General features: G+C 38.1%; 2 protein-coding genes and 1 long non-coding RNA gene across 3 annotated transcripts; 1 reads left to right on the top strand and 2 right to left on the bottom strand.

Annotated features, from left to right (window-relative positions):
* Nucleotides 1–14,389: 14,389 nt before the first annotated feature.
* On the bottom strand, nt 14,390–16,734 carry LOC112087583 (meiosis-specific protein ASY2-like). The gene is made up of 6 exons (XM_024157528.1): nt 16,378–16,734; nt 15,872–16,304; nt 15,669–15,806; nt 15,058–15,598; nt 14,882–14,972; nt 14,390–14,809 (listed from the first exon to the last, which is right to left on the bottom strand). The coding sequence occupies exons 1-6, from the start codon at nt 16,732–16,734 to the stop codon at nt 14,390–14,392; spliced, it is 1,980 nt and encodes a 659-aa protein (XP_024013296.1).
* A 1,231-nt stretch (nt 16,735–17,965) lies between these two features.
* Nucleotides 17,966–23,675, bottom strand: LOC112087573. The gene is made up of 3 exons (XR_002900144.1): nt 23,572–23,675; nt 23,306–23,352; nt 17,966–18,621 (listed from the first exon to the last, which is right to left on the bottom strand). It is a non-coding gene; the product is annotated as an uncharacterized LOC112087573 (long non-coding RNA).
* Nucleotides 23,676–25,271: 1,596 nt separating this feature from the next.
* Nucleotides 25,272–26,041, top strand: LOC18020675 (ethylene-responsive transcription factor 9). The gene has a single exon (XM_006403065.2). The coding sequence runs from the start codon at nt 25,296–25,298 to the stop codon at nt 25,890–25,892; it is 597 nt and encodes a 198-aa protein (XP_006403128.1). The 5' UTR covers nt 25,272–25,295; the 3' UTR covers nt 25,893–26,041.
* The last annotated feature ends 185 nt before the right edge of the window (nt 26,042–26,226 follow it).

Raw genomic sequence — 26,226 nt, 5'->3', positions numbered from 1 at the left:
GACTGCATAAGAAAATATGTATCTCTAACATATTGGTATCAAACACCACTTTCTTAGATTTTTTTTGTTATGTTTTATAGAATGAGTTTCTTTCTTTTTGTATAAGATAAATATAGAAGTTGACATAGAGAGATTAAGTAACGCAAAAAAAAAACAATGATCATACACAAAGCATATAATTCAAAAAAAAAGAAATCTACACTAATCGTCTAAATCTTCTAAAAATTGAGGAATCAATGGTTGGTAAACAACATTCAATGCTTTCACTAGTGTTTTCAACATTGGATGTAGATGACAATCATCATATGGATCACAATCACTAATTTCTCATGTTCCACAATAACATTTTTTTTACAATTATCATATAGAGAAACTAGGATTTATATGATCCATGTGTTTCATGATGTGTTTAAATATTTTTTTTTTGTTTTTTTTTTGTAATTTGTATGCACAATTTATACACATTTAATATTTTTGTCCATTTGTATTTTTGCAATATATTGTTTTTATTGGTTGAGACTTTGCTGAGTAAAAAGATTATAGCAATAATGAATTGCCAATACCTTGCGAACTTCAATAATCTTGATCAACTTTCAGTGTTGATTCAATATTTTTGAATGCTTTAAATAAGTATAAAAGTCATACAGAACTTTATAAATTATTCAACTCTATAATTTAACTCCACAAACGGTTTCTAAGAAAAGAAAATAATAAGAAAATAAAATTCTTGTTGAAATATGGCTTAACTTGTAATTTTTACATGCAAAATCATTCGTTAAATTTATATGGTTGAATATTACAATCATAGTTCTCTTAATTGTTAATAAAACCATTATATATTCAATCGTTTTTGTAATATAGTAACCACAAATAATTTTTTATTAGTTTCAACTTAAAAAATTTAAAGGCCAACAATATGTGAAGACACTTTTTATATGTTTGATAACAATCTCTTATTTGTTTTTCAAAAAATCAAGCATTTTAATAAGAATTCAAAGTTCATTTGGTACTAATGGAGTATTTTTAATTCCATTAACAAATCACCATCATTTTGTGTTGTGGGTTTTAATTTTTTTTTTAAAAGATAATTTAACTAATAAAGATAATAATTATTTGATAGTGCACTAAATCAATAAATTTGTTAGTAAAAACCTATAAACATTGTTAAAAAAACCCTAAAAATAATACTATCTTATTAGAAAAAGTCTACAAACTTTGTTTATATATAAACACTAACAAGAGGTTTTAAGACAAATATCTAATATATAAAATGAGAAGGGGGCTCTCCAACGTCAACACATGAGCCCCCTTGATTGGTTCATTTAAGTTTGTTTTCAACATCAGCATTTAATATAAAAATTATGAAATCTAAAAATAATCCATTAAACAACATACATATATATAAATTATTTAATATATTTATCTATATTAAATTAAAATTCAAGCATAAATTTAAAATAAATAAAATTCAAATTTATTAAAATATAGTGATTGTTTTTTTTATTTTTTTTTGTTTATGATTCAATTATCTTGAAACTAACAAAAATACGTCAATCAGTAAAAAAAACATGTTTTGAGATTAAAACTAAAAAAAATCATTCAAATTTTTTCAAGCAACTAAAAAAACTACAAGACACAATAATAACTAATCGAAAAAATAAGAAAATATTAAAATTAGAGAAAAAATAATAAAAATATAGTTGCAAATAAATATACAAAATTTTAAAAGTACTGACTAGAAAATAGATTTAATGAAAATACGTAATAACAAAATATAAAAATAATAAACTGTAAAAGTTTAAGTGTTATGTGAGGTTTAAATAAAAAACATTCAGAAAAATATATGAAAGAGGTTCCTAAGATTATGAAAAATGTAAAATAGTAAAAAACAAGTTATGAGGTTAAAAATGAAACCAATATGTTTAATAAAAATAATAAACTAAAAAATCCATTAAATAACATAAGTAGATATAAACTATCTAATTTATATTTAAATATGTTTTATTAAAAATATTAAAGCATAAACTTATAATAAATAAAATTCAACTTTGTTAAAGTATAGTGATTGTCATTTTATTTTATTTACATCTAATTTAGTTATTATCTTTGACCTATAAAATAACTAAATCAACAAACAACAAATTTTAAGACAAAGAAATAATAACAAAAGTCAAAAACAAATTAAGCAACTGAAGAACAAAAACAAGAACTATAAAACTACAACACACAAAACAAAAATTTAATAAATAATCGAGAAGATAAAAGAATATCAAAAGTAGAGAGATAAATGATTGGAAAAAAGAATATGGTAACAAATAAATATATTTGGAAAGATGGATTCAATAAACCATATGTAATAACAAAATAATTGTTATGTGAGAATTTAAATAATTTTTTTAAAAAAAATAGGATGAAAGAAATGATTAAGATCATAAAAACGCAAAATGGTAAAAAGCAAGGTATAAGGCTAAAACAATAAAAAATATGTTTTAAAAAAACAAGCAACTAAAGAATAACAAAAAAAGAGTAATAATTTTTTTACACCAAAAAATCCATAAAGAATCAAAAAAAATATCAAGATATCAAACATAGAGAAAAATAAAAAAAAAAGAAGAAAAGAAAAGAATATATATGGCAGCAATTTTCAAGATATCATATGGAAATATGGATTGAATGTAAATGTGTAATAAGAAAATATAAAAATGATAAATTTGAGAAAGTTAAAATTGTTGTTAGTCAGGATTTTGATGAAAAACAAAAAAAAACATATAAAGAGGTTAGTAAATTTGTTTAAAAAATATGTATGCTGAGAAAGTTAAAAAATTATCTCTAGATCAAAATTTAGATCAAAGAACTCGAAATTTGTGTGAACAAAATAGAAAAAAAAATAAGAAATAGAAGATATTACTAGATTTATGAAAAAAATACAAATTATACAAAAACAAATTGATAATTTAACTAAAAGTCTAAAACATAATAAAACAAGACATGTGTCTAGTACGAGTTCTCTCCTAGTAACTATAAAATATCCTGCATAACTTTTCTCGCTTATGTTATGGGCCACACCTGCTAAATCTAGTATGCTAATAGAAATTCATTTATAGTCATGAATGTCCAAACTCCATCCCAGTTGATCTCTCTTCTCTCTTAACTGATCAATAGGGATGTTATATTGTGGGAAAAATATATTAGTGAGTTTTTGTATGTTATATGGCAATAACGTTGGTGTGATATATTGATGGAGTTAATGCATGAAACTATCCTCCTAAGCATGGTTTATTGCCAGTGTATCCTTGGATAAGTCTACCTTGCTAGACTATCCTTAATAAGTTTGTCAATGTCCATTTTACCCCGAGGATACACAGTATTACAGAATTGCCATTTTCAATTATATTATTTTAGTTTTAAATAGATATTAATAAAAATAGAAATAGGTTAAAGTTAAGATTGAGGAGTTGTTGGTTTCTGACAAAAAAAGAACGATAGCGGCGACGGCGAAGGCGAAAAGGAACGAACGAACTTTGTCGACCAGATTCCGGCGGAGATAGAAGGTTTTCCGGTAAGATCTTCTTCCTGACACTTCTAAATTCTTTCCTCTTTGTTTACAGAAGTTTCTGCACCGTTCAAAGCATCTGCAGAGTTGTTCGACGATTTTTAGGGTTTGAGTCGCCGCAGATTTTCGAGGAGTTGCCGGAATTTTTTGCGAAAACCTTGCGGTGCCGTTTTAGTTTTCGACAGCAAGGATTAGACAGCGAAAATTACCTTGCGGCGCCGTTTTTGTTGGGTAAAATCTAACCCTAATTTTTTGTTTGCAGGTGTTAGAGAAATTCCCGGTGGGTTAGAGGAAATCCGGTGAGGGTGAAGATCTGCGGTGAGTTAGGGTGATATTATGGTCGATTTATTGTTAAGTAAGCTGAGTTTTTGTTATTGGTATATAAAATGAGTAGTAGACTTGTTTCCATAAAGACTAGTATACTTGTTCATAAATGAGAAAGAGTAGTAGACTTGTCGGAAAAGCAGAAAGAGTAGTAGACTTGTTCAGTAAAGATAGAGTTTAGTTTAGTAGACTTGTTCATAAATGATTGAGAGTGGTAGACATGTTCAGTAAAGATAGAGTTTAGTTTAGTAGACTTGTTCATAAATGATTGAGAGTGGTAGACATATTCGTATAGTGAGTGGTAGACTTGTTCGTAAATGATTGAGGAGTGGTAAACATATTTGTATAGAGAGTGGTAGACTTGTTTGTAACTGATTAAGAATGGTAGACTAATTCTTATTACATATATGCAGAGATGACCTCTTCTAGCAAGACAAAGGAGTACCCATCCACACTATTTTCGCCTGGGAGATCACCTCTGCAGAAGAAGAGTTTTCATAAATGATTGAGAGTGATAAACTTATTTTGTATGTCAAACAGTTATGACGGTAGACTTGTTATGTCTAACCCTGACGAAGGTAGACTTTTATTGTTTTGTATGTCGAACCCTAACGACGGAAGACTTCTATGGCAGATTCTTTTAGGACATATTGATGAACTAGACTTAAAAAGGACCATGATGTTTTTTGGCATGATGTTGGTTCTTTGAAAATTTGGTATATTTAATGTTAAAACGGTTAATTATTGGAATATTTTGCATCAATTAGGTCGACAATAATTTTTTTAAAAAAGTACGACAATACAAGTACTAGAAGAGAGTACAAAAATGAAGCAAGTGTTACAAGTCTAACAAACCGATTATTACAAGAAAGTAGAAAATTTAGGCTTTACATGTGATGCGATTATGTCCACTTTTACCACAAGTAGAGCATTTAGGCATCTGTCTTGGACGTTTGTTCGCTGTCGCGATCTCGAATGCACTCTTAATGCGTGTCTTCTTTGGTCTGCCTGGAGGATTGCGAACGAAAACAGTATGAAAAATTTTGTTAGCCATTTCTTCTGGCACTGGTAGTGCTATATCTCTTGGCATTACACTTCCTACGTAAGCATGTTGCAAGTAATTTGTTTGATAGTAGGGATGGTATAGGGAGATTCGTGAAGTTTTTCTTGCTTCCTCAGCGGCTATGGCATGTACACAAGGGATTTTATCAATATCAAACCGACGGCAGGTACATGTTTTTTCTTTCAAATTGACAACATGGGCAGAAGTTGTGCCAATAACCTCTGACTGATCTGCATCAATAACTTGCACAGCCAAAAATTTGGCATCTTCAACCCTGATCTGCTTATAAAACATGTGAATAAGTCTACTACAAATGCTACTTCAAATAATATGTTCACTATAAAATATAAATAAGTATACTACAAGTGGTTATTCAAATAACATGTCTACCATAAAATATATATTTTCAAGTATCACACTTCGACGGCTGCAACCCTAATCGAAGAAGATGACACAATCAGTTTTTTTGTAATATTTACGAACAAATTTGGGCAAAAATTCTTTTCAAATTTTAAAAAGTCAAATGTCTACTATAAACCAGCTTCATAAGTCTACCATCACCCAAATAATTATAAGTCTACTAAACTGAAGATTATTTTTTAAAGTGCAGGTTAATTGAGTAAGAACAAAATACAAACATAAGTCTACCAGTATTGTAAATTACAAATATTAAATCTACCAAAATTTAATAAACCTACCATACTTATAATTAAATCTACTACATTATTTTCTAAAATACGACTGTTTTAAGTCTACCATATATACGAATAAGTCTACTAACTCCTGATAAAGCTACTATTAATAGCAATAAGTCTACCAAGCAAAATAAGTCTACTGTACATCAAACTAAATAAATCTGTCACCATTACAAATAAATCTGTCGCCATTATTATTTAAATCTACCAAAAAGTCAAACACTTACGATAAGTCAACGATATTTTCATAAGTCTATTATTAAAGATAATAAATCTACCAACAATAAATATGTCTACCAACACAAAATAAGTCTACTATGCTATAAAAATATGTCTACCAAAACAAGTCTACTAAGGTTCAACAAATCTATCAACTCTCAAATAAATCTACCATTAAAAAATTGCGTTGACTAAATTCAAACAAGTCTACTATAAATAGTGGTAGACTTATGCATAATGTCGCGATACTTTTTGCTTACGTGGCATATAAAAAATAATGGTATTTTCGTAATAATATTTTTTTCAACAAAGCCCAAAAGGGTAAGATCGGTATACGAGGTTAATTTAGCATAAACAATAAAAATGTGTCAAACTATTAATAAACATTGGTTTGCAAGATACTTGAGTAATCCACCTTATATTGATGTATCCATAATTCATGTTAGTAAGATTCAAAATAAGGCTGGCATCTTTATTTTATAATTAGAATGTTGAAACTACAAAGTCAGCAGAACATAAGTTCTTCTGAGACAAAATTGGCATCCTGAGTCATAAGCCGGCAGAAAACAAAAAAATTTCGGAAACAAAAACCATATAATAGAGAGACATATGAAAACAAAACCATATAGCCAAGTAAGCCTACAAAACTAAGTCCATCAGTAAAAAATAATAAATCGCAATAGAAGTTTTAAAGAACCTAGCAAAATGATAAATCGCTTTAGAAGGTGAAACGGCAAGAAAGATGAAAACGCTACTCAATTACGAAAGCGACAAAGGTACATATGTCACATCCAAATATTCAAGATTACTCCCAAACAATGGACCTAGATTCATAAAAACTATTAGGCCCTGTTCTGGATGCTGCATCTGGATGTATCCAAATGTTGCATTTAGATGCTACATCCAGATTTTGATTTTAAATTTGGCATTTACATCTAAATGCAGCATCTAGATGCTGGTTTGTATGTTTTTGATTTTGGAATAGCATTCAGATGCAATTAATTTAAAAAGACAATATTTTTAGGTTAGTAAACTTTTTAAATGAAAACAATTATATTTACGATTAAACAATTCTCACATTCAAATCAATTTTAAAATTTCAATTTTAGAAATTTAGAAAACAATTTAAATGAAATTCTATTTTAATGAACTTTTTTGTTTTGATAAATAGTTTTTAATAAATCTTAAAATACACTAATAACTTTTATATACATGGAAAAAACAGAAAAATTATAAGCTAATCTTAATTATACCATGTAAGCAAATACAATTGAAATCACGTGCAGTGCAAGTCATAAACGTAAACAATACTCATTTCATTCATAATATATAATAAAGTAGTTAACTAGATATAAAGACATTTAATAACATATAAAATCCAATAAAAGCAAATAACATAGAATAATACAAATACTAATATGGGAGTGGACTTCCTCTTGCTATCTCCTTCGTAATAGAATCACGTAGAGCTTCCATCACTGTATCACCAGTCGGCACGTATGGAACATATTTGATATCACCATCATCTTCTTCTTGATCACTATGATGCTCATTGTTGGTGGTACGCTCCGCTATCCGGTTTGGACCGGTTAAAGACCGAGACTGGCCCAATTGATCCCGTTTTACAACAGTTTTAGCCGAAATGGGCCTGGCCTGACAGCACAGCCCACAGAGAGACAGGCCCAGCGACAAGAAGCAGTGAAAGTCGACGGGAAAGCCTTAAATCTTCTCCTTGTTAATGTACTATAAATAGAGGGCTCGTTACTGTAGAAGGGATCCCTTTTTGGACCCGGAGACATAGAGACCTCAGTATTATTGTATCCAGTTCGTCGAGAGACCTCCGAACTGAACGAACTATAAATTGAAACTTAATTAAATAAAATCAATCTTCTGAACTAGAATTACCGAACCAACCCTAAATAGTTGAGAAACACAATCAACAATTGGCGCCCACCGTGGGGCCGATTCGGTAATCGACCTCGAAGACATGACAACTGACGAGAGACAACCGACCTCGGTCCAGGTCGGAAGTCACGTGACAATCTGTGAGGACAACCCCACCCAGGTCGGAGGACATACATGCAAAGATGTTCACAGCCCTGTGCAACCTCAACCTGATGTGCAACGGACTAGAGCGGAACCGAGCTCGAGCGCTGAAGCCCGCCATGAGACAATAGCTGCCTTCGATCCAACCGCACTCATGAACGTTTTCGCTGCTCAAATGCAGGAACTGGTCCGAATCAACGATGCCAAATTCGCGAATCTTACCGCACAGATCTCTAGTCTGCAACAAGAGAGTCCGCTTAGACGACGAAACCTCATCAGCGACTTTCAGGGAGAGCGAGACCCGCAGCACACAGCGGCACGGTCGGTAATACAGCAACAATTCGAAAGCCCATCCCAGCAAACGCGCGCTCAGCCGACTGCGCGCGACCTAGAAATCGAGCGGATGCAAGCCCAACTGCGAGAGATCAGTTCCAAATTCCACCAAGCCACCAGCTCGGCACCTAAAATCGACCGCGTAATCCAGGAAGCACAGAAAACACCGTTCACTCCCCGAATTACCAACGTTCCCGTCCCCAATCGAGAGAAGTTCAAACTGCATTAGTATGAGGGGAACTCGGATCCAAGACATTTCCTCACGTTGTTCGGCATTGTAATCAATAGACTCAAGTTCATCTCAGCCGAACAGAAGGACGCGATCCAATGCCAATTGTTCGTCGAACACCTTGAAGGCATCGCACTAGACTGGTTCTCAAGATTGGAAGCCGACTCCATTGACAACTACAATGAGCTATCGACAAAGTTTGCGAAGCATTTTTCAATGTTCATCGGACAGAAAACCCGTAACTCCGAGTTATGGGAAATATCACAAGGCGAAACCGAGTCGCTCCGAGACTTCATGGCACGGTTCAAGCAAATCGTGGCACACTGCACAGTGGACGATGAAGCCGCCCTCGAAGCGCTATATCAGAAAACGTGGTACAAATCCCCCTTTCATAAGGAACTTCGCAGGAACAGACCACTCACTCTTGAGGACGCGCTTCACAAATCGAACATTTTCATCGCGGAAGAAGAGGAGGAAGCCGCCAAAGATCGGCAGTATTCAGCGTCAAAGCCCGACCAAACCCTGACTGTCAAAGAGAACTCGGAAATAAAAGCCCAGTACGGCAGGCAACACGGAGTAGTGAACCAAGCCGGATGGTCAAACCACAAGTCAGGAAGGCCACCAAAGTCTTGGAATACATGGAACAGAGAGGACGATACGCCGTTGAGTGAACGTTTTTGCGAGTATCACGAGCGATATGGGCACAACACGGAGGAATAACGGCATCTGAGGGACTTCTTACTTCAACAGTTCCGCAATGGGGAGGTCGCCACCACGGATTTGCCTAAGCCCGGACCTCGACGGCCGAACCCGCGACAAAACAAACCCGACAACCAAGAGACTGCGAAGGCAGCCGAGTCCGATGAAGAGCAGGCCGCCCCCCCCCTAAACGAGACCGCGAAGCGCCTAACCGGGGAACTAACATTCCCAAAACCAGGAAGAAGGTCAACATGATCATAAAAGCCCTTGAATCATGCAACTACTCCGTCATAGCACTGAAGGAGTATAGGCGGCAGGCATCGAGTTCGCAACCCCAGACAACGGTAGCTACTGTACCACTATTATTCACTGATGCCGACCTGCAGGGAGTGCATATGCCTCATAACGATTGCCTCGTCGTCGAACTTCAACTCGGAGACGTTGAAGTAAGCAGAATACTTTTTGATACCGGAAGCTCGGTAAACGTCATATTCAAAGAAACGCTCAAGAATTTGGATTTCCCGGACTCCAAAATCAAACCTTACATGGAGTCGTTAACCGGTTTCACCGGAGAGAAAACTAGAATAGTCGGAACGGTGAAGATACCAATCTATGTCGGTAGATCAGCACGGATGATCAAATCCTTGGTCCTCAACAAGCCGGCGATATACAATGCTATTTTGGGAACACCTTGGCTGTTCGACATGAAAGCTGTCGCATCGACATTCCATCAATGTGTTAAGTTCCCGACCCCGTTAGGGATCTACACCCTTAAAGGAAGCCAGACCGCATCTCGATTGTGTCAACTTACCGAATGCCAATTCAGCCTTACGCGAACATACGTCATCAGCCCTTTTCAAGAGGAACGCGCGGCCGCGGTTGGTCAGTTCGGGCCACCAAAGCAGAGCCGAGTTGAACAGGTCGGCATCGACCCGACGAACCCGGAAAGATGTGTTGGTATTAGGGCCGAACTCGACAACAACATTCGGGAAGCGCTCATCAGTTTCCTCTAGAAGAACGTCGGAACATTCGCATGGTCCATCAGCGACATGCCCGGAATCAACCCAGATATCACTTGCCACGAACTAAATATCGACCCAACTTACAAACCGATCAAACAGAAGAGACGCAAGCTCGGACCCGAGAAAGCACGGGCAGTCAACGATGAGGTTAAGAAACTACTTAAAGCCGGCTCGATCACGGAAGTTCGGTATCCGGACTGGTTAGCAAACCCGGTAGTCGTGAAGAAAAAGAACGGAAAATGGAGGATCTGCATCGACTTTACCGACCTGAACAGAGCATGTCCCAAAGACAGTTTCCCACTACCCCATATTGATCGTTTGGTAGAAGCGACATCCGGCAACGAACTGTTATCTTTCATGGATGCCTTCTCGGGGTACAACCAAATACTGATGCATCCGGATGATCGGGAAAAGACTTCGTTCATCACAGATCGGGGAATCTACTGCTACAAAGTCATGCCCTTCGGCCTCAAAAACGCAGGTGCCACGTACCAAAGACTCGTAAACCGTATGTTCGCCAGTCAGCTCGGGAAGACAATAGCGGTATACATAGACGACATGGATGTTAAGTCTCTGCACGCCTAGGACCAAATAGCGCACCTATCGACGTGCTTCGATATCCTTAACGAGTACGGGATGAAATTCAACCCCGCGAAGTGCACATTCGGTGTAACAGCAGGAGAGTTCCTCGGCTATATCGTTACAGAGCGCGGTATTGAGGCCAACCCTAAACAGATATCTGCAGTCTTGGACCTACCTTGCCCGACTTCAAAAAGAGAAGTAAAAAAACTCACAGGCCGGATCGCCGTTCTGAACAGGTTTATCTCCAAGTCGACCGACAAGTGCTTGCCGTTTTATCAGTTGTTACGAGGTAACAAGCATCATACTTGGAGCGCGGAGTGCAAAGACGCCTTCAAGCAGCTGAAAACGTATCTATCGACTCCCTCCATCTTAGCTAAGCCCGAGAACGGCGAGACGCTTTTCTTATATATCGCAATCTTCGCCACGGTGGTTAGCAGCGTTCTAGTCCGAGAGGACAGGGGAGAACAGCGTCCAATATTCTATGTCAGCAAGTCACTAAGTGACTCCGAATCCAGATATCCAACCTTAGAAAAATTAGCGCTCACGGTGGTAGTTTCTGCTCGGAAGCTTCGGCCGTACTTCCAGTCTCATTCTGTCACCGTCCTGACTGACCAGCCGCTCCACACCATTCTGTACAGTCCAAGCCAGTCAGGTCGCCTCGCGAAATGGGCCGTCGAACTAAGAATCGAACCAGTGCAAAATCCCAAGTACTGGCCGATTTTCTGATCGAGCTCCCTAAAGAATTCGTCGTCGAACAGCCGCCCCGCGAACTGTGGACATTGCACGTTCATGGATCATCATCGCACCGAGGATCGGGTGTCAGAATTCAATTAAAGTCCCCGAACGACGAAATCCTCGAACAATCATTCTGTCTTGAATTCCCAGCATCCAACAATGAGTCTGAATACGAGGCTTTACTTGCCGGACTGCGACTAGCCAAAGAGCTCGGCGTAAAACATCTTCACGCCTTTTGCGATTCGCAGCTCGTTGCGAGCCAGCTAAGCGGCGAGAACACGACCAAAAACGACCGAATGGATGCATACTTGAAAGCAACTAAAGCGCTCATTTCGGGGTTTGAAACGTTCGAACTCACAAAAATCCCTCGCGGAGAGAATTCGTCAGCAGATGCCTTAGCTGCTCTAGCCTCCAGTTCCGACCCACACATGAAGAGAAAAGTTCGGTCGAGAGCATCTCAGAGCCAAGCATCAAAACCATACAGTAATGCAACGTTGCCACTCGGCGACGGAATTACGACGATAACCCGAACCCGATCCCGCCAAAAACGCAACGAAGGAACCCGGCACGCACGAGCGAGGGTGCCGAAAAAGTTCCCGAAGATCCAATTGACGACCACGATTTCGAGCACATAACCAATGGAATCCATAACCCATCAACGAATGAGAACCAGGGAAACGAGTTCGCCGAAGATTGGACGAGACAACCTCCTCAACGGAACAGTCCCCGAAGACAAATGGGCCGCTCGCCGCCTTAAAGTCCGAGCCGCCCACTACACCATGCATAAGGATAAACTGTACCGATGGAGTGCGTCCGGAGTGCTCTTGGCTTGTGTTAGCGGAAACGATACAGTCAAAATCATGCGCGAAATCCACGAAGGATCTGGCGGTAATCATTCGGGAGGACGGTCCCTTGCCCTGAAAATTAAAAAAACCAGTTATTTATGGCCGACGATGAGTGCAGACTGCAAAAGTTCGTCATGAAATGTGACAAGTGCCAGCGACACGGCCCAATGATCAACGTGCCTACCGAACTGCTTCAAACCAGTACGGCGCCTTATCCCTTTATGCTATGGGCCATGGACATCATCGGACCCCTATGCCGATCAACAAATCAAAAGCAGTACATCCTGGTCATGACGGATTACTTCACGAAATGGGTCGAAGCCGAAGCGTACCCCGAGATCACCGCCCTTGACGTTCAAAAATTCGTATGGAAGTACATCATCTGCCGATACGGGGTTCCGCACGAGATCGTCACAGACAACGGACCACAATTCGTTGCAGGAACGTTCAACGATTGGTGCGCGAAATTCCGAATTCGTCTTAGTTTCTCGACCCCGCTATCCGCAAGGCAACGAGCAAGCCGAGGCAACCAATAAGACCATTCTGGACGGTATAAAGAAGCGTCTCGAGGCTAAGAAAGGCACTTGGGCGGATGAGCTCGATGGGGTCTTATGGTCGCACCGAACTACTCCACGACAATCAACCGGGCAATCTCTCTTCTCTTTGGCGTACGGAATCGAAGCCCTCTGTCCGGCCGAAGTTAGCATCCCGACCTTAAGGTACGCCGTGCTCCACGAGAACCCCGATCTCAACGACCAGATGATGATCAACAACCTCGATACCTTGGAAGAACAACGATATTTAGCTCTCCTCCGAATCCAGAACTATCAACGCCTCGCTGCTCGGTACTACAACAAGAAAGTGCGACGAAGGCGACCTCGTCCTGTGCAAGTATTCCATAATAGCGAGGAGGTAAATGCAGGCAAGCAGGGCACGAACTGGGAAGGCCCGTACCAAGTAATGAGAATCGTCAAGCCCGAAGTATACGAACTCATGCAGCTCGACGGAACGCCGATCCTGCGATCGTAGAACTCGGCTAACCTCCCATGATCAAGTCCCAGCCACCGCGAGCTCGGGCCCCATTCTCTAGCGCAACCAGCGCCCAAAAAAAAAAAAAATCAGTCCGGCTCTAGCCGAACTCACCCCTGTAAACTGAAATACGAGTGGCTTGATCCCTTGCAAAAGGGTACGTAGGCAGCTCGATTTCGAGTCCAGCTACAAATCCAATAAAAATCCATTTTTTCCTAAACACTAATTCCACACATCGACTCCCCGGTCAGGAGATCGATCCAAGTATTCCCCACGAATACAACTTCAAAAGCCGAGATCAGACTCGTCCGCATCCCCATGATGCTCCATCATTTAAAGCCGGAACCCAATCCGCACTCGCTCCTCCGAATAGCGATCCGTCATCATAGCATCACGAACTCAAATTCGGAAAAGCTCCCCGAGTTCGTTCGCATCGTCATCATAGCATCACAGACTCTCCAATTTAAGGAAAACAAGCCGAACTCCCAACAGTTTGCAAATAAAATACGCAATACAAGGAAAGTAAATTCTAGGTAAAAAACTGTGAAGAAATATCCGCATTCATTCCATTAAAATATCTGGAATTGTCGAGATAGACGACAACAATTAAACGCCAAAAACCGGCGACAAAACAGTAAGTTTGACCCGAACTATGCGGATAAGATAACTATACAACCTAAGACAACATAAGAAAAACAACAAAGGAATCTACTGGCGAGCAACAGAAGCCGGACTCTTCAAACTCGCTGCCCGATCAGCCGAGATGGACCTGGAGTTTGAGCCAAACTAGTCTAAGCCTTCCGGAACATGCGTCTCCAGGGGAAGGTCAATTCTCGGGAAGGTCAGCATCGCTCGGACGAGTGAAGTCTTCATTCCCGAGCTACGGAAGAGGAACGCCATCGACCTCCCTCGTGCAATTCCTCACCCTCCGCTGGTACGTCTCCACAATGTGAGATAGAACGATGAGGTTGTGCTCCCGCCTAAGGAAGTTATAGAAGCCGACCAGAGCAGTGGCCTAGTTGAGCTTGAGGAACGGCGCCTTTCTCAGCTCGGACTTGTCCATGAAGTCCTTTATCTTTGCCAGCTTCCCCTCGCATTTGCTCCTTAGCGCCGCCATCATCTTCCGACCCTTCGACTCGGCGTCCCGATACCTTCGCCTCTCGAGCTCGCTCATTTTGAAGGATTTGGATAAAGCATCCAAATCAACCTCCAGCTTGGCAGCCCGCTTCTCTAGAGCCCCGACCTTCTCCTTCAGAGCTACGTTCTCTTTCTCCTTCTCGGTGAAGGCCAGCACGGAAGCTTCATATCGCTCCTTCTTGTCCCGGTACGACCCCTCCAGGGACGCCCTCTCCACAGCAACATCTGCATTAATCTTCCTCAGTCTCTCGACCTCGGAATCGTACTCCCGAACGAGTTCATTTGTATCGTAGACGAGCTGGAAATCAAGATAAAGTCAATAACATATCAAAGCTAAAACGCCTAGGTACCAAAAGAAAAGGAAACTTACAGCAGAGGCGGATCTCGCGACCCGGGCATAGGACTTGGGACGGAAGAGGTCCTTCGTCTCGCGCATTGGAGTGGAAGCCGGAACAATCTGCCTGAAGAGTTCGGCGCAGGCGAAAGCGTCATCGAAGAAAGACCGAGAAAGACGACGAACCGGAAACTTGACGCCTCTTCAACGACCTCGGGTTCCCGGCTTCGACCGCTTGACCCTCGGGAGGATCCTGAGTAGCCGCGGGCGAGCCCTCGATGTCTCCACCGTGAAGAACCATCGTCCCTTCGCTAACAGCAGCTTCGGGATCGCCAACCCTCTTCCTAGATGACTTCTTGGAGGATTTTTCTTTCTTCCTCCGCGCGCGATCAGCAATGGTGAGCTCGTCCTCGTTCTGCTCACCGATCTCACCGATCTCACCTTCCTCCATTTGAGGCTGAGGAGTCGCTTCGGGAACGCCAATCCCCACCTCCTCCGCTGCGGGGTCCGTGACAGGGATTACCGCATCTGCCTGATCGACAGGCGGAGGCTCGAGAGTACCATCACCGACCTCGTTCCCTTCGAGGCCGACGATGTCGATTGGAGCGTTGTCGTCCTCGTCATCGCCTGCAAAGTTCATCATTGGGATGTCTGACCTGTCAAACGCCATCCTCCGAGTCTTCTTACTCCTTTTCTTCGGGTTTTTCCTTCGTGGAGCTTTCTTCGAAGAGCTGGGTTCAGCTTGAGTTTTAACTACAAGTAAAACAATGTAATCAGTCACGACCTCAACATCGTTTTGGAGGGAACGAGCCGGAATTCATACCTCTCTCCTGGGCTCTCTTTATCCTCCGGTCAATCTTCTCCTGGTAAGCTCGTGGCCAACGACGCTGTCTGGCAAGGCTTAGTCGCTTCGTTAGGTCGGTCGTGAGGGAGCGTTGAAGGAATCCTGGAATGTGGCGATCTGCACAAATTGAAGAACGGTCAGTACCAATAAAAAAATAAAAGAGTTAACCGTGAGATATATACCAAAGTCAACACTCCAGCCAGTCCTGAACGTGCTCTCCGGATTCTCAGCGGAATGCGAGTCAACACGGACAAAGAAGTAACTTTTGTCCCAGTCCGCGAACTTGCTCGCCTTATTCCTCGTGACCAAATCAAACTTCGGATTGCAGTTCGCTGATAGGAACCAGCTCTTGGCCGTAGAAACCTTCATAATAAAGAGTTCCTCAAACTGGGCGACGTTGATATGAGTACGAATGTCGCGTCCGAGCTGAAGGATCCCTATAAAATTCACTATGGTTGCGGACTGCAACTGCGACACCGCGCAACCACGACGATTGCAGTAGGCAAATAGTATGCGCGGCAATAGAAAGGTCATACCGGCTTCGCGGAAGTACGCCTCGTAGACACAGATAAAGTCCTCAGGAGCGTCCCAAGGACGCTCTTCTGGTTCAGAAACCTGAATTATGATGCCGGAAGGGGCCCCGCAGTGTCTCTGGGGACGACAATGTAGACTTCATGGGAGCACACACAGATGGCCGATCTATGATCGGCATCATATCGTCGTCGTTCGGATCTTGCGCTCCTCCTTCCCCGACCTCCTGCAATAGAGCGTCTTCGTCCGTCTTCACGTCCGGCTCCCGTCCCAGGTCTAAGTCGGCAGGGACTTGACTCTCGGGCTCGTGGACGTTCTGATCCATCTGCTCCGGAGACCGAATCGGAACACGACTACTGGACCCGACTTCGACGACCCGAGAATTCTTCCGAACCAGAGAGGCGTTCGAAGAGTGTTCGGTAGATCCCGAACTCGAGATATCAGTTGAAGTTTCCTCCCGGCGGTGTTCAGGGAGGACGGCCGCCTCGGAGTTGGATGAGGATTCGGAAGACATTGTCGGAGCACCGTAAGAAACAACCGTTGACGAGAGAGCACGGCGGACGATGACCGGATATCCTAGAGAGAGAAAGAAGAAAACTTAGAGAGAAGGGAGAGCAAATACCTTGGCAGTAGGAGCGAAAGTAAGAAATGGGGAGAGCTGAGCCCTATTTATAGAAGAAAAACGAATCATTGTGACTTCTCGAGTTCCGTGCCTCGTAACGTCTCAATTTCCCGCCAAAACCGACACGACTCTTCAGTTCCCCAAAAGCGAAAAGACCTTAATACCCTCGTCAAAAACGTCAGAGTAAGGAAAGCACGTACGAGAATCGGGAATCTAGTTTCGCCGACCTCGGTCATCAACCGCTCCAACTTCAAGTCGGCAAAATTCAGTCAAGTTCATTTACCGAATTGGGGGGGGGGACATATTGTTGGTGGTACGCTCCGCTACCCGGTTCGGACCGAATAAAGACCGCGACCGGCCCAATTGATCTCGGTTTACGACAGTTTTAGCCGAAATGGGCCTAGCCTGACAGCACGGCCCACAGGGAGACAGGCCCAACGACAAGAGGCGGTGAGAGTCGACGGGGAAGCCCTAAATCTTATCCTCGTTAATGTACTATAAGTAGAGGGCTCGTTACTGTAGAATGGATCCCTTTTTGGACCCGGAGACATAGAGACCTCAGTATTATTGTATCCAGTTCGTCGAGAGACCTCCGAACTAAACGAACTGTAAATTGAAACTTAATTAAATAAAATCAATCTTCCAAACTTGAATTACCGAACCGACCCTAAATAGTTGAGAACCACAATCAACACTCATAATGTTCCATTGTTTGCCAATGTACAAAATCACGATCTTTTGTAAGGTGAATCTTTTATAAAATTGTGTAGTGCCATAGTGGCTGTCACAATCTTCACCCATTTCTTCAACTTATATTTAAGATGCTTGCGGTCTAGAATCCTCCATTTTTCCTTCCACACTCCAAATGTGCATTCAATCTTCGATCTCAAACCTAAATGTTTACGATTAAACATTTCTCTAGCATTTGTTGGTGGTCATCTTTTAGCAAACTGATCAATATGTGGTATCAAATTTTGCGACGAGGGCCTAGATAACCGGTTCTAGTAAGATATCCTGAATCCACCAGGTAATATTTTCCGTTTGGAGGATGCAGGGAAAAAAGTTCTTTTGTAGCACAATGTGTCAACACTTTAGAATCATGGACTCGACCAAAAATGCCAAGATATGCATATATGAATTTCATCTCAAAATTACATATAGCAAGCACATTGTCGCTTCTGATTTTCAACCTATGAAAAGTCCTGCATTCTGAGAAAGAGGATGAACCGGTATATGAGTACCGTCAAGTGCACCAATGCAATCCTTAAAGTATGGCATATACAGGTGATTCTTGACCAACGCAGGACTAGCTCTAGTGAATTCACCTCTTGAAGGTTTCAATGTATCTGCTGCAAGCTTCAAGAGTACACTCAAAACCTCATCCAACTTTCTTTTCACAGTATCAAGAGAATGTTGATATCTCTCTGCTAGAGTCTGATAGTAATATCTTGTCCAACCATCTCAACAAACATTGCCACACTTTCTTCAAGATAAACATGAGATGATTCCTTTAACTTGTATTGCTCTGATAGCTTTTGGCATAAACTCTTGAATGTACCTTGATTAATCCCTAAAATATCATAACATTCTCTCTCAGATTCCACCATAAACCATTGCACACGACACCATCTGACACCACGATCTATCCTACGTATTTGCCTATCATAATTAACATCCATGACTCCATAAAGCTCTTCAACAGCAACATGCATATATATTCTTTTCATCTTTTATATTAATGTATGTGTCATCATCTTCCAAAAACCACCTGAATGTATTCTGCAAAAGTTTCAAAAAAATCGTAACATTAAAACAAATTGATGCCAAGTTTCAGAGACATATTATATATGATAAAAAAGTATAGTTTCAAAGACATCGTTCATAGGCAAAACAAGCATAAGCTAAGTTTTAAAACATCATTCATAGAAGAAAAAAAACAACCAGAAGCTAAGTTTTTCATCCACCCCCACACGTCTCTATTCATCTCTACTTTCACCAGTTGCAAATTCCAAGTACAAAACCTTGTTTTCATCCACTTCATATGCTAAAAACGTTTGATGATTGGTGGGATTTGCTTGGACATGCAAAATTGCTGCTTTGTACAAAGAAGACCACATTCTCACACTAGTGCGAGAATGTAAAACTTTCATTACATGAATCTGACTACAACTGTAATCAGAGTGTTGTTCCAACAGCTGATTTTTCTGAAAAAGTATCTCATCCCGAGACTGAGAGCTGTCTCTAATCGCGTCAGTTATATCATGTGCTGCTCTCATTTTCTTACTAGCCCTTAATATATTGGATGATGAGGGTACATCAGCTGCATGAGTAGGTGGAGGGGTAGCTAAAGTGGGTCACTTTTTGTTATAAACGAATAAGAAATCGTTTTTATATACTTGTTATGATATTTAGTTATTTGGTTTTAATGTTACAAAATATGTTGTTATTACATGTAAATAATTTACTTAAGTTGTTCTTTCAAAGCGTTGGCGGAACCTATGCTATCAAACCAAAATATTGCTTTCAAAGAACATGAGTACGTGTACAAGTTTGGCTGCAACAAAGTCGCTAGGATTTCTTTTGTTCACTACATACGTCAATGGGTGTCTAGATTTCAAGGTCAAGTCATTGACAGTTTTGAGATTCATCTCTCCAATCCAGTAGGATTCGGGGCAGATATCGAGTACCTGATCGAATTTGCCGTCTCAAAACAAGTGAAGAAGTTAGTTCTTGATTTCTCAAACCCTGCTTGGAGAACTACTAGTGATGTATCGTAGCGTGAAGTTATTATTGACTTATATGTATGTGTGTACGTTATGCATGCAGGTTTGACCCCTTGAAATTCGCAATCCGGAACTGCTCATAAGCTTCTGTATAGGTTGGACTGGTCTAAAAAAGCTTTTTTTGTATAGAATTAAAAAATTAGTTTTAGGATTTTTTTAGTTTCTTAATTAAAAATTCTGACCTTTATGAGACCAGTTTAACCTATACATTGGTTTTTGAGCAGTTCCTGATTTGCGAATTTTAAATGGTCAAACCTGCATGCGTAAATATACATAGATTCCAAGGACTTTTGACTGTATACACATATAAGTAAGTCAATAATAACTTCACGCTACGATACATCACTAGTAGTTTTCCAAGCAGGGTTTGAGAAATCAAGAACTAACTTCTTCACTTGTTTTGAGACTGCAAATTCGATCAGGTACTCGATATCTGCCCCTAATCCTATTGGATTGGAGAAATGAATCTCAAAACTGTCAATGACTTGACCTTGAAATCTAGACACCCATTGACGCATGTAGTGAACCAAAGAAATTCTAGCAACTTTCTTGCAGCCAAACCTGTACATGTACTCAGATTCTTTGAAAGCAATATTTTTGGTTTGATGGCATATGTTCCTCTAACGCTTCGAAAGAACAACTTAAGTAAATTATTTACGTGTAATAACAACATATCATGTAACATTAAAACCAAATAACTAAATACTATAAAAAAGTATATAAAAACGATTTCTTATACCGTTATAACAAAAAGTGATGTACCTTAGACGTAAAAAAATGTGCTGTCTCTAGACTGAGAGCTGTCTCTAAGCATTTTTCTCCTTGCTGAGTACTCCAACCTTCAACTCCACTTATATGAACAGAACCAAAGATATTTAGTTATTTGGTTTTAATGTTACATCATATGTTGTTATTACATGTAAATAATTTACTTAATTATTTTGAGATTCATCTCTCCAATCCAGTGGGATTCGGGGCAGATATCGAGTATTTGATCGAATTTGCCGTCTCAAAACAAGTGAAGAAGTTAGTTCTTGATTTCTGAAACCCTGCTTGGAGAACTACTAGTGATGTATCGTGACGTGAAATTATTATTGGCTTATCTGTATGTGTGTACAGTCAAAAATCCTTGAAATCTCTGTTGATTTATGCATGCAGGTTTGACCCCTTGAAATTTGCAATCCGGAACTACTCATAAGCCTGCCTCTGTATAGGTTGGACTGGTCTAAATAACCATTATTTAAAAAAGGTTATTTCTAACTCGCTCATTCTATTTTGAAAGATATAAAATCATAATTCTAACTCGTCCGTTTATATCATTATATAATATAAATATTTACTAATTTTGAAATAAAATTTATTTTAATATTTTGTATATTTTAATAATATAACCCGCATAAAATCACAGTTATAATAAAAATTTAACTTATCCCATCAAATTATTATATATAATATTAATATCTATCAGTTTTCAATATGTGAAATTTTAATCTGATTGAATATGATTACAACAAATAAAATAAAGTATTCGTTAATTGTATGTGTTATTATAAAAATATTATATGAATTCTAAATGTTAAATTAAATAGAACCTATATTTAAGGAATTTTAGACTAATTTAAATTAATATCTATTTTCAAAAATTAAATTACAAAAATTAAAATAATTTGAATTCTAAATTAAATATAACATATATTTAAGGAAATATTTAGATATTTATTAATATCTAATTTTTGGAATTAAATTTATATATAAAAGAAAATGTTTTTTAAATAATTTTGTAAGAAATTATGATTATTTTAAACTGTTTTTAAATTATTTTATTTAAAGAATTTTAAAGAGTACTAGATGATTATCCGTGCAAATGCACGGAGTCTTTTTAATGTTTTTTAAAATATTTTTAAGCTTTTTGTAACTTTAAATAAACTCAATTCAGAATTTTTTTTAAAGTTATCATATACATATAAAAAAAGTTGTTATTTAGTTCTTTTAAAAGTAATTTTTTTATCAGTTTATTTTTAGCTATTATTTTCTTCAAAGAAGCTATTATACTAAACAAAATCTAGAGTTGATAATCCAACAAATACTAAGTATAAAATATCAACTTATGGTTATAAACTCAAGAGGCATATCTTATAAATAAATAGATAAATTTATTCGAATTTTCCTATTTTAATTGGTAAAGTATTTCATAAACTCTTCTGAAATCAAAAATGAATATAATGGAGTTCTAACTAATATCCCAAATTGTATTAAACCCATGACCACTTTTCTTCACCAAATTTTTAGTATGAAATCACTATAGATCTTACGTTGGAGATAGTCTTCTATGCTAAATCTTTCACTTGAATTTAATCGCTACCTTTAATATTCGTTAACTAAAGCGAATTTAAAAACTATCAGCCCAAATTTTCTCAAAGTAACGTCGTATGGTTTCATAGTTCCATATGCTAAATCTTAAGAACACTTGCATGCTTGAAAATATTACCGAGGCTTTGGTCACACAATTTCATCTTCTTAACATCTGTTTTACTTTTTGGGATATTTTACGTAGAAGTAGAAAACTTTGGTACAGAAAATTGGCATATAAGCCCAAATCTACAACTTTAGGCAAAGAAACATATACAAAATTGAAAACAAATTAAAAATCCAAATCCTACAATTATGAAATTCGTCTGAAAAGACTATAGAATACGAAAAAATAATTTAAAAATCCAAACTCTACAGTTATGGGATTTTTATTTTATTTAAATTTATTTCCAAAATAGTTACTTTTCCATGATTTTAGTTGTATTATTTCGAATTTTTAAAGTTAATAAGATTTATTATTCCCTTCATTTGGTTACAAATTTTAGTTTTTACGTCTAAAGTTGCGAAGTTTTATGCATAAGAGAAACGTATTGGTAAATTTTACAAGTACTTTCGAATAATTTGTTGCATCAGAGAAATACGACTTTTTACAAAACAAAAATTCCTTAGTCATCATTAGTCATTACAACTAAAACTATTTTTTTCTCTAAATATGTTGTATTCATTTTCTTGACTCCTTTTAAAGGGATATTATTTAGACTTTTGAGCATACAAATAAGTTTGATTACTACAGAACAAGAATTTGTCAAGATTTAAAATCGGAAGGCAACATACAAACTAAAAAAATTTGTAATCCAAATGCAGGCTATAAACAAAAAGATTATCATTCACCTTTAGTTCCATAACTTTATGTTGTTGACTTCCTGATATTCATTAAGCTTTTCAGAATGTAGTTGATCTTTTTTTGTTTTCTCAAATTACATTTGATTTTTTGTTGGATTATCTTTATCAATAATCAATAGAATAAAAATAAATAATGGTTTATTCTCTCTCACTAAAATCAAAGCAGAAGAATTTTAACCCAAAAAAAAATAAAAAAAATAAGAAGTTTATTGTTTCTAAGGGTTTTTTGTATTGTATTTAATGATTTAGGACTTTTGTGTTTTCTAAACAAATTAAAAATCAATAAAATAAATTATAAATTATTTTGTAAATCTGATGTGTCAAAATAATAGATGCTGATGTGTCAAGATTGTGAGACATAACCCAACTTTTATATAATAGATTTGAAAGCAAGTATTAAAAGTGTTTTTATTTTAATATAATAAATATTATAAGTATGAATTTTATAAGAAAAGATGAAAACTCACGTCATTCTCGCTGCTTGTTGAGGTCATCTTCTGTTTTTGCAGCTTCTCTGTTATGTAAATAAGTCAAAGTAAGAAGCATAGTAATACAATTAAAACAAGTTTCTGACATTTACGAGCTAATAATATGTTTCAAGCTTCTTTTTTGTAAATTAGAAACACACATAACTAAGGGTTTTAACCTATCTACCCTAAACCAAAATCGAAGTTCTAAACTTGGAAGACATAAAAACTCAGAACAATTGAAGACATAGAAACTCGGAACTCACCTTGTACTGATCAATTATTCTCATCAACTTCTGCTTATTGATCTCTTTGTCCTTAATATACACCACTTCTTCCTTACGAGAGATTTTACAAATAATCTGCAAAGTTAAACATTTTCCACAATCAAGTCTTCCTACAAGTACCGGATTTGAAATATATTGGGAGTGAATGTAAAACTTTCATTGCATTTTCCTATTCAGTTTCTTTCTGTCATCTTCTTATATTTCTCTCTTATATACACATATCGTTGTTCTTTAAGAATCAAAGGTCCTTTGTCTTACACAACTATAACAATGGTTAAAGCTACAAGAACTAAAAAAATTTCAATCATAGATCAAAAGCCAACCAATCTTGTTCTTGTTCAGTGTACAACAAAATGAATAAGGTCGGTCTACAAAACAATTCCCAGTTTCCCGGTATTGGGGTTTGAATGAAGTTGAATCCAAAACCCCAAATAAAAAATACAAAGAAGAAAAACCAAGTCATATACACCGAAATAAACCCCATAAATTTTAACACCATGAAAACGCATCTTAAACCAGAAGCTGAAGAGAAAAGACGGTAAAGCAGCAAACCAGGTTATGAAGGCTAATGTATTAAGTTTATAGAACAATATGAAAACCCAATAGTTAAAAAAACTTACATGAGCAACGAAAACAATTAATGAAAGAAGATCAGATTTTTTCCGTCTTATTGTCGCCGAAGAGAGAGCAGATTGTCGGCTAAGAGATAGAGACAATTTTTTAGATTAGGTTAAAATTCTGTGTAGTTTTTATTTATTTTAGTAAGGGTATTTTTGTCTTTTTAAACTAGATGCAAACGCTGCATTTGATCACTCCATTTTCCAACATTTAAAATATCTAGATTTTTGAGATACTAATTAATTTGCATCCAGAGGCTGTATCTGAAATCAAATATTTTTTTTTGGTAAAACGAACCACATTTAAACATTTAGAGTTAAATACAGCATTCTGATACAAACGAACATGTCTTAAAGAGAGTGATATCCGTAAGAAAATGTTGTACTTCTGCAATAGTTTTTTTTAGACGAAATCCACATCTGATGAAATAAAAATACCACTAATAAACTTGCAAACCTATAACAGGAAAAAGATGACGACGATAAAGCGAGCCGAAATCTCTGAATTTCTCTGACGGCTAGGACGTCCACAATATGATTGTTGTTGATTTCATAAAACAAGATATCAACGAAATCTACAAAAGTAAATTAAAGATCAACCTGTATCTCATGTATTTATACAACAAACGGAAATCTATTGGAAAAACATGATATGCCATATAAAACTAATACTGAAGTTGATGGATTCTAAGTTACTAACCAATTTATTAAAAAGATGTCAACACCTTAGAAAAACATGATATGCCATAATATCAAACTGATACTTACAAATTCTCTATTAATGTAAAATCTGTTTGATTAAATATGTTTAGAGCGTGGCAGTCACGCACATTAATGAGAGAGCGTGAGTTAAAGCAATCAAATTACGCAAAGTCACGCCGCAGTAACGGGACGCTAAGGCAAAAAAGCCGTCACAAAACATAAGCCTCACTGTCTGTTTTTTTTTTGGGCGGCGCTTTTCAGTCAAACCCTCATTGACCTCTTCTCTCTCTCTCTCTAAACCAAGAAACCTTTTTTCGTTATAAATAAAACCCAACGTTACTTCTCTATAAATTACCATCTTTTTCTCTTATATTTCCTTAGCAAATGGCTCCAAAACAGACGAATGCGAGTTACGCCACCGTGACTGAAGGCGGCGGCGGATGGAAAACGACGAGGAAGGAAGTGAGGTTTAGAGGAGTGAGGAAGAGGCCATGGGGAAGATACGCGGCGGAGATCCGTGACCCGGGGAAGAAAAGCCGTGTTTGGCTCGGGACATTTGATACGGCGGAGGAAGCCGCTAGAGCTTACGACGCCGCCGCGAGAGAGTTTCGTGGCTCCAAAGCAAAAACCAATTTCCCTCTTCCCGGAGAGTCTACTACGGTCAGCCATACCGCCGGTGGAAACCGTTCGCCGGTGATGGCGGCGCGTGAGATGACACGGCGAGTTGGGGTGGTGGGTAGATTTCCGTTTGCATGTCACCGGCAGCAATACGTCTCCGGCGGTTTATCACCGGCTGCTGCGGGTTTTTTCTTCGATCCGTCAAGGGCTGCTGCGTTAAGAGCGGAGCTTTCTCGGGTTTACCCGGTTCGGTTTGATCCGGTTAATATCGAGCTGAGTATTGGTATTCAACAGACCGTTAAGGTCGAACCGAGAAAGGAACTTAACCTGGATCTTAACTTAGCTCCACCGGTAGACGTTTAGATTTTTTTCTTTTTTCTTTTTAATTTGGTTTTTTTTTGACATTGCGGGAGATAATAATTTAATTTGTTTTCTGCATCTTTTTTTTTTTTAATTTGGACAAGTAAGAGGACGAAAGTTTAGAAAGCCCCTTTTTTTTGTTTCTCTATGGTTCCTGGATGTAAATTATAATTAGAAATCTATCTTTTTTTTTATCTGCTTTTCTCGTTTTGAAGTTGATTTAAAATGACATTTATAATAGTTGATTTTTTTTGGGTACCAAAATAATGGTTAATTTTATCAAATGGTAGTCGATATAAATCCATTAAATGCATTAAGTGGCTGTGGAATATGAAAT

Source organism: Eutrema salsugineum, unplaced genomic scaffold (genome assembly GCF_000478725.1).
Source record: "Eutrema salsugineum unplaced genomic scaffold, Eutsalg1_0 scaffold_17, whole genome shotgun sequence".
Classification (NCBI taxonomy): Eukaryota; Viridiplantae; Streptophyta; class Magnoliopsida; order Brassicales; family Brassicaceae; genus Eutrema; species Eutrema salsugineum.
Note: the sequence above shows the minus strand (reverse complement) of the source record. Positions and strands in the feature narration are given on the sequence as shown.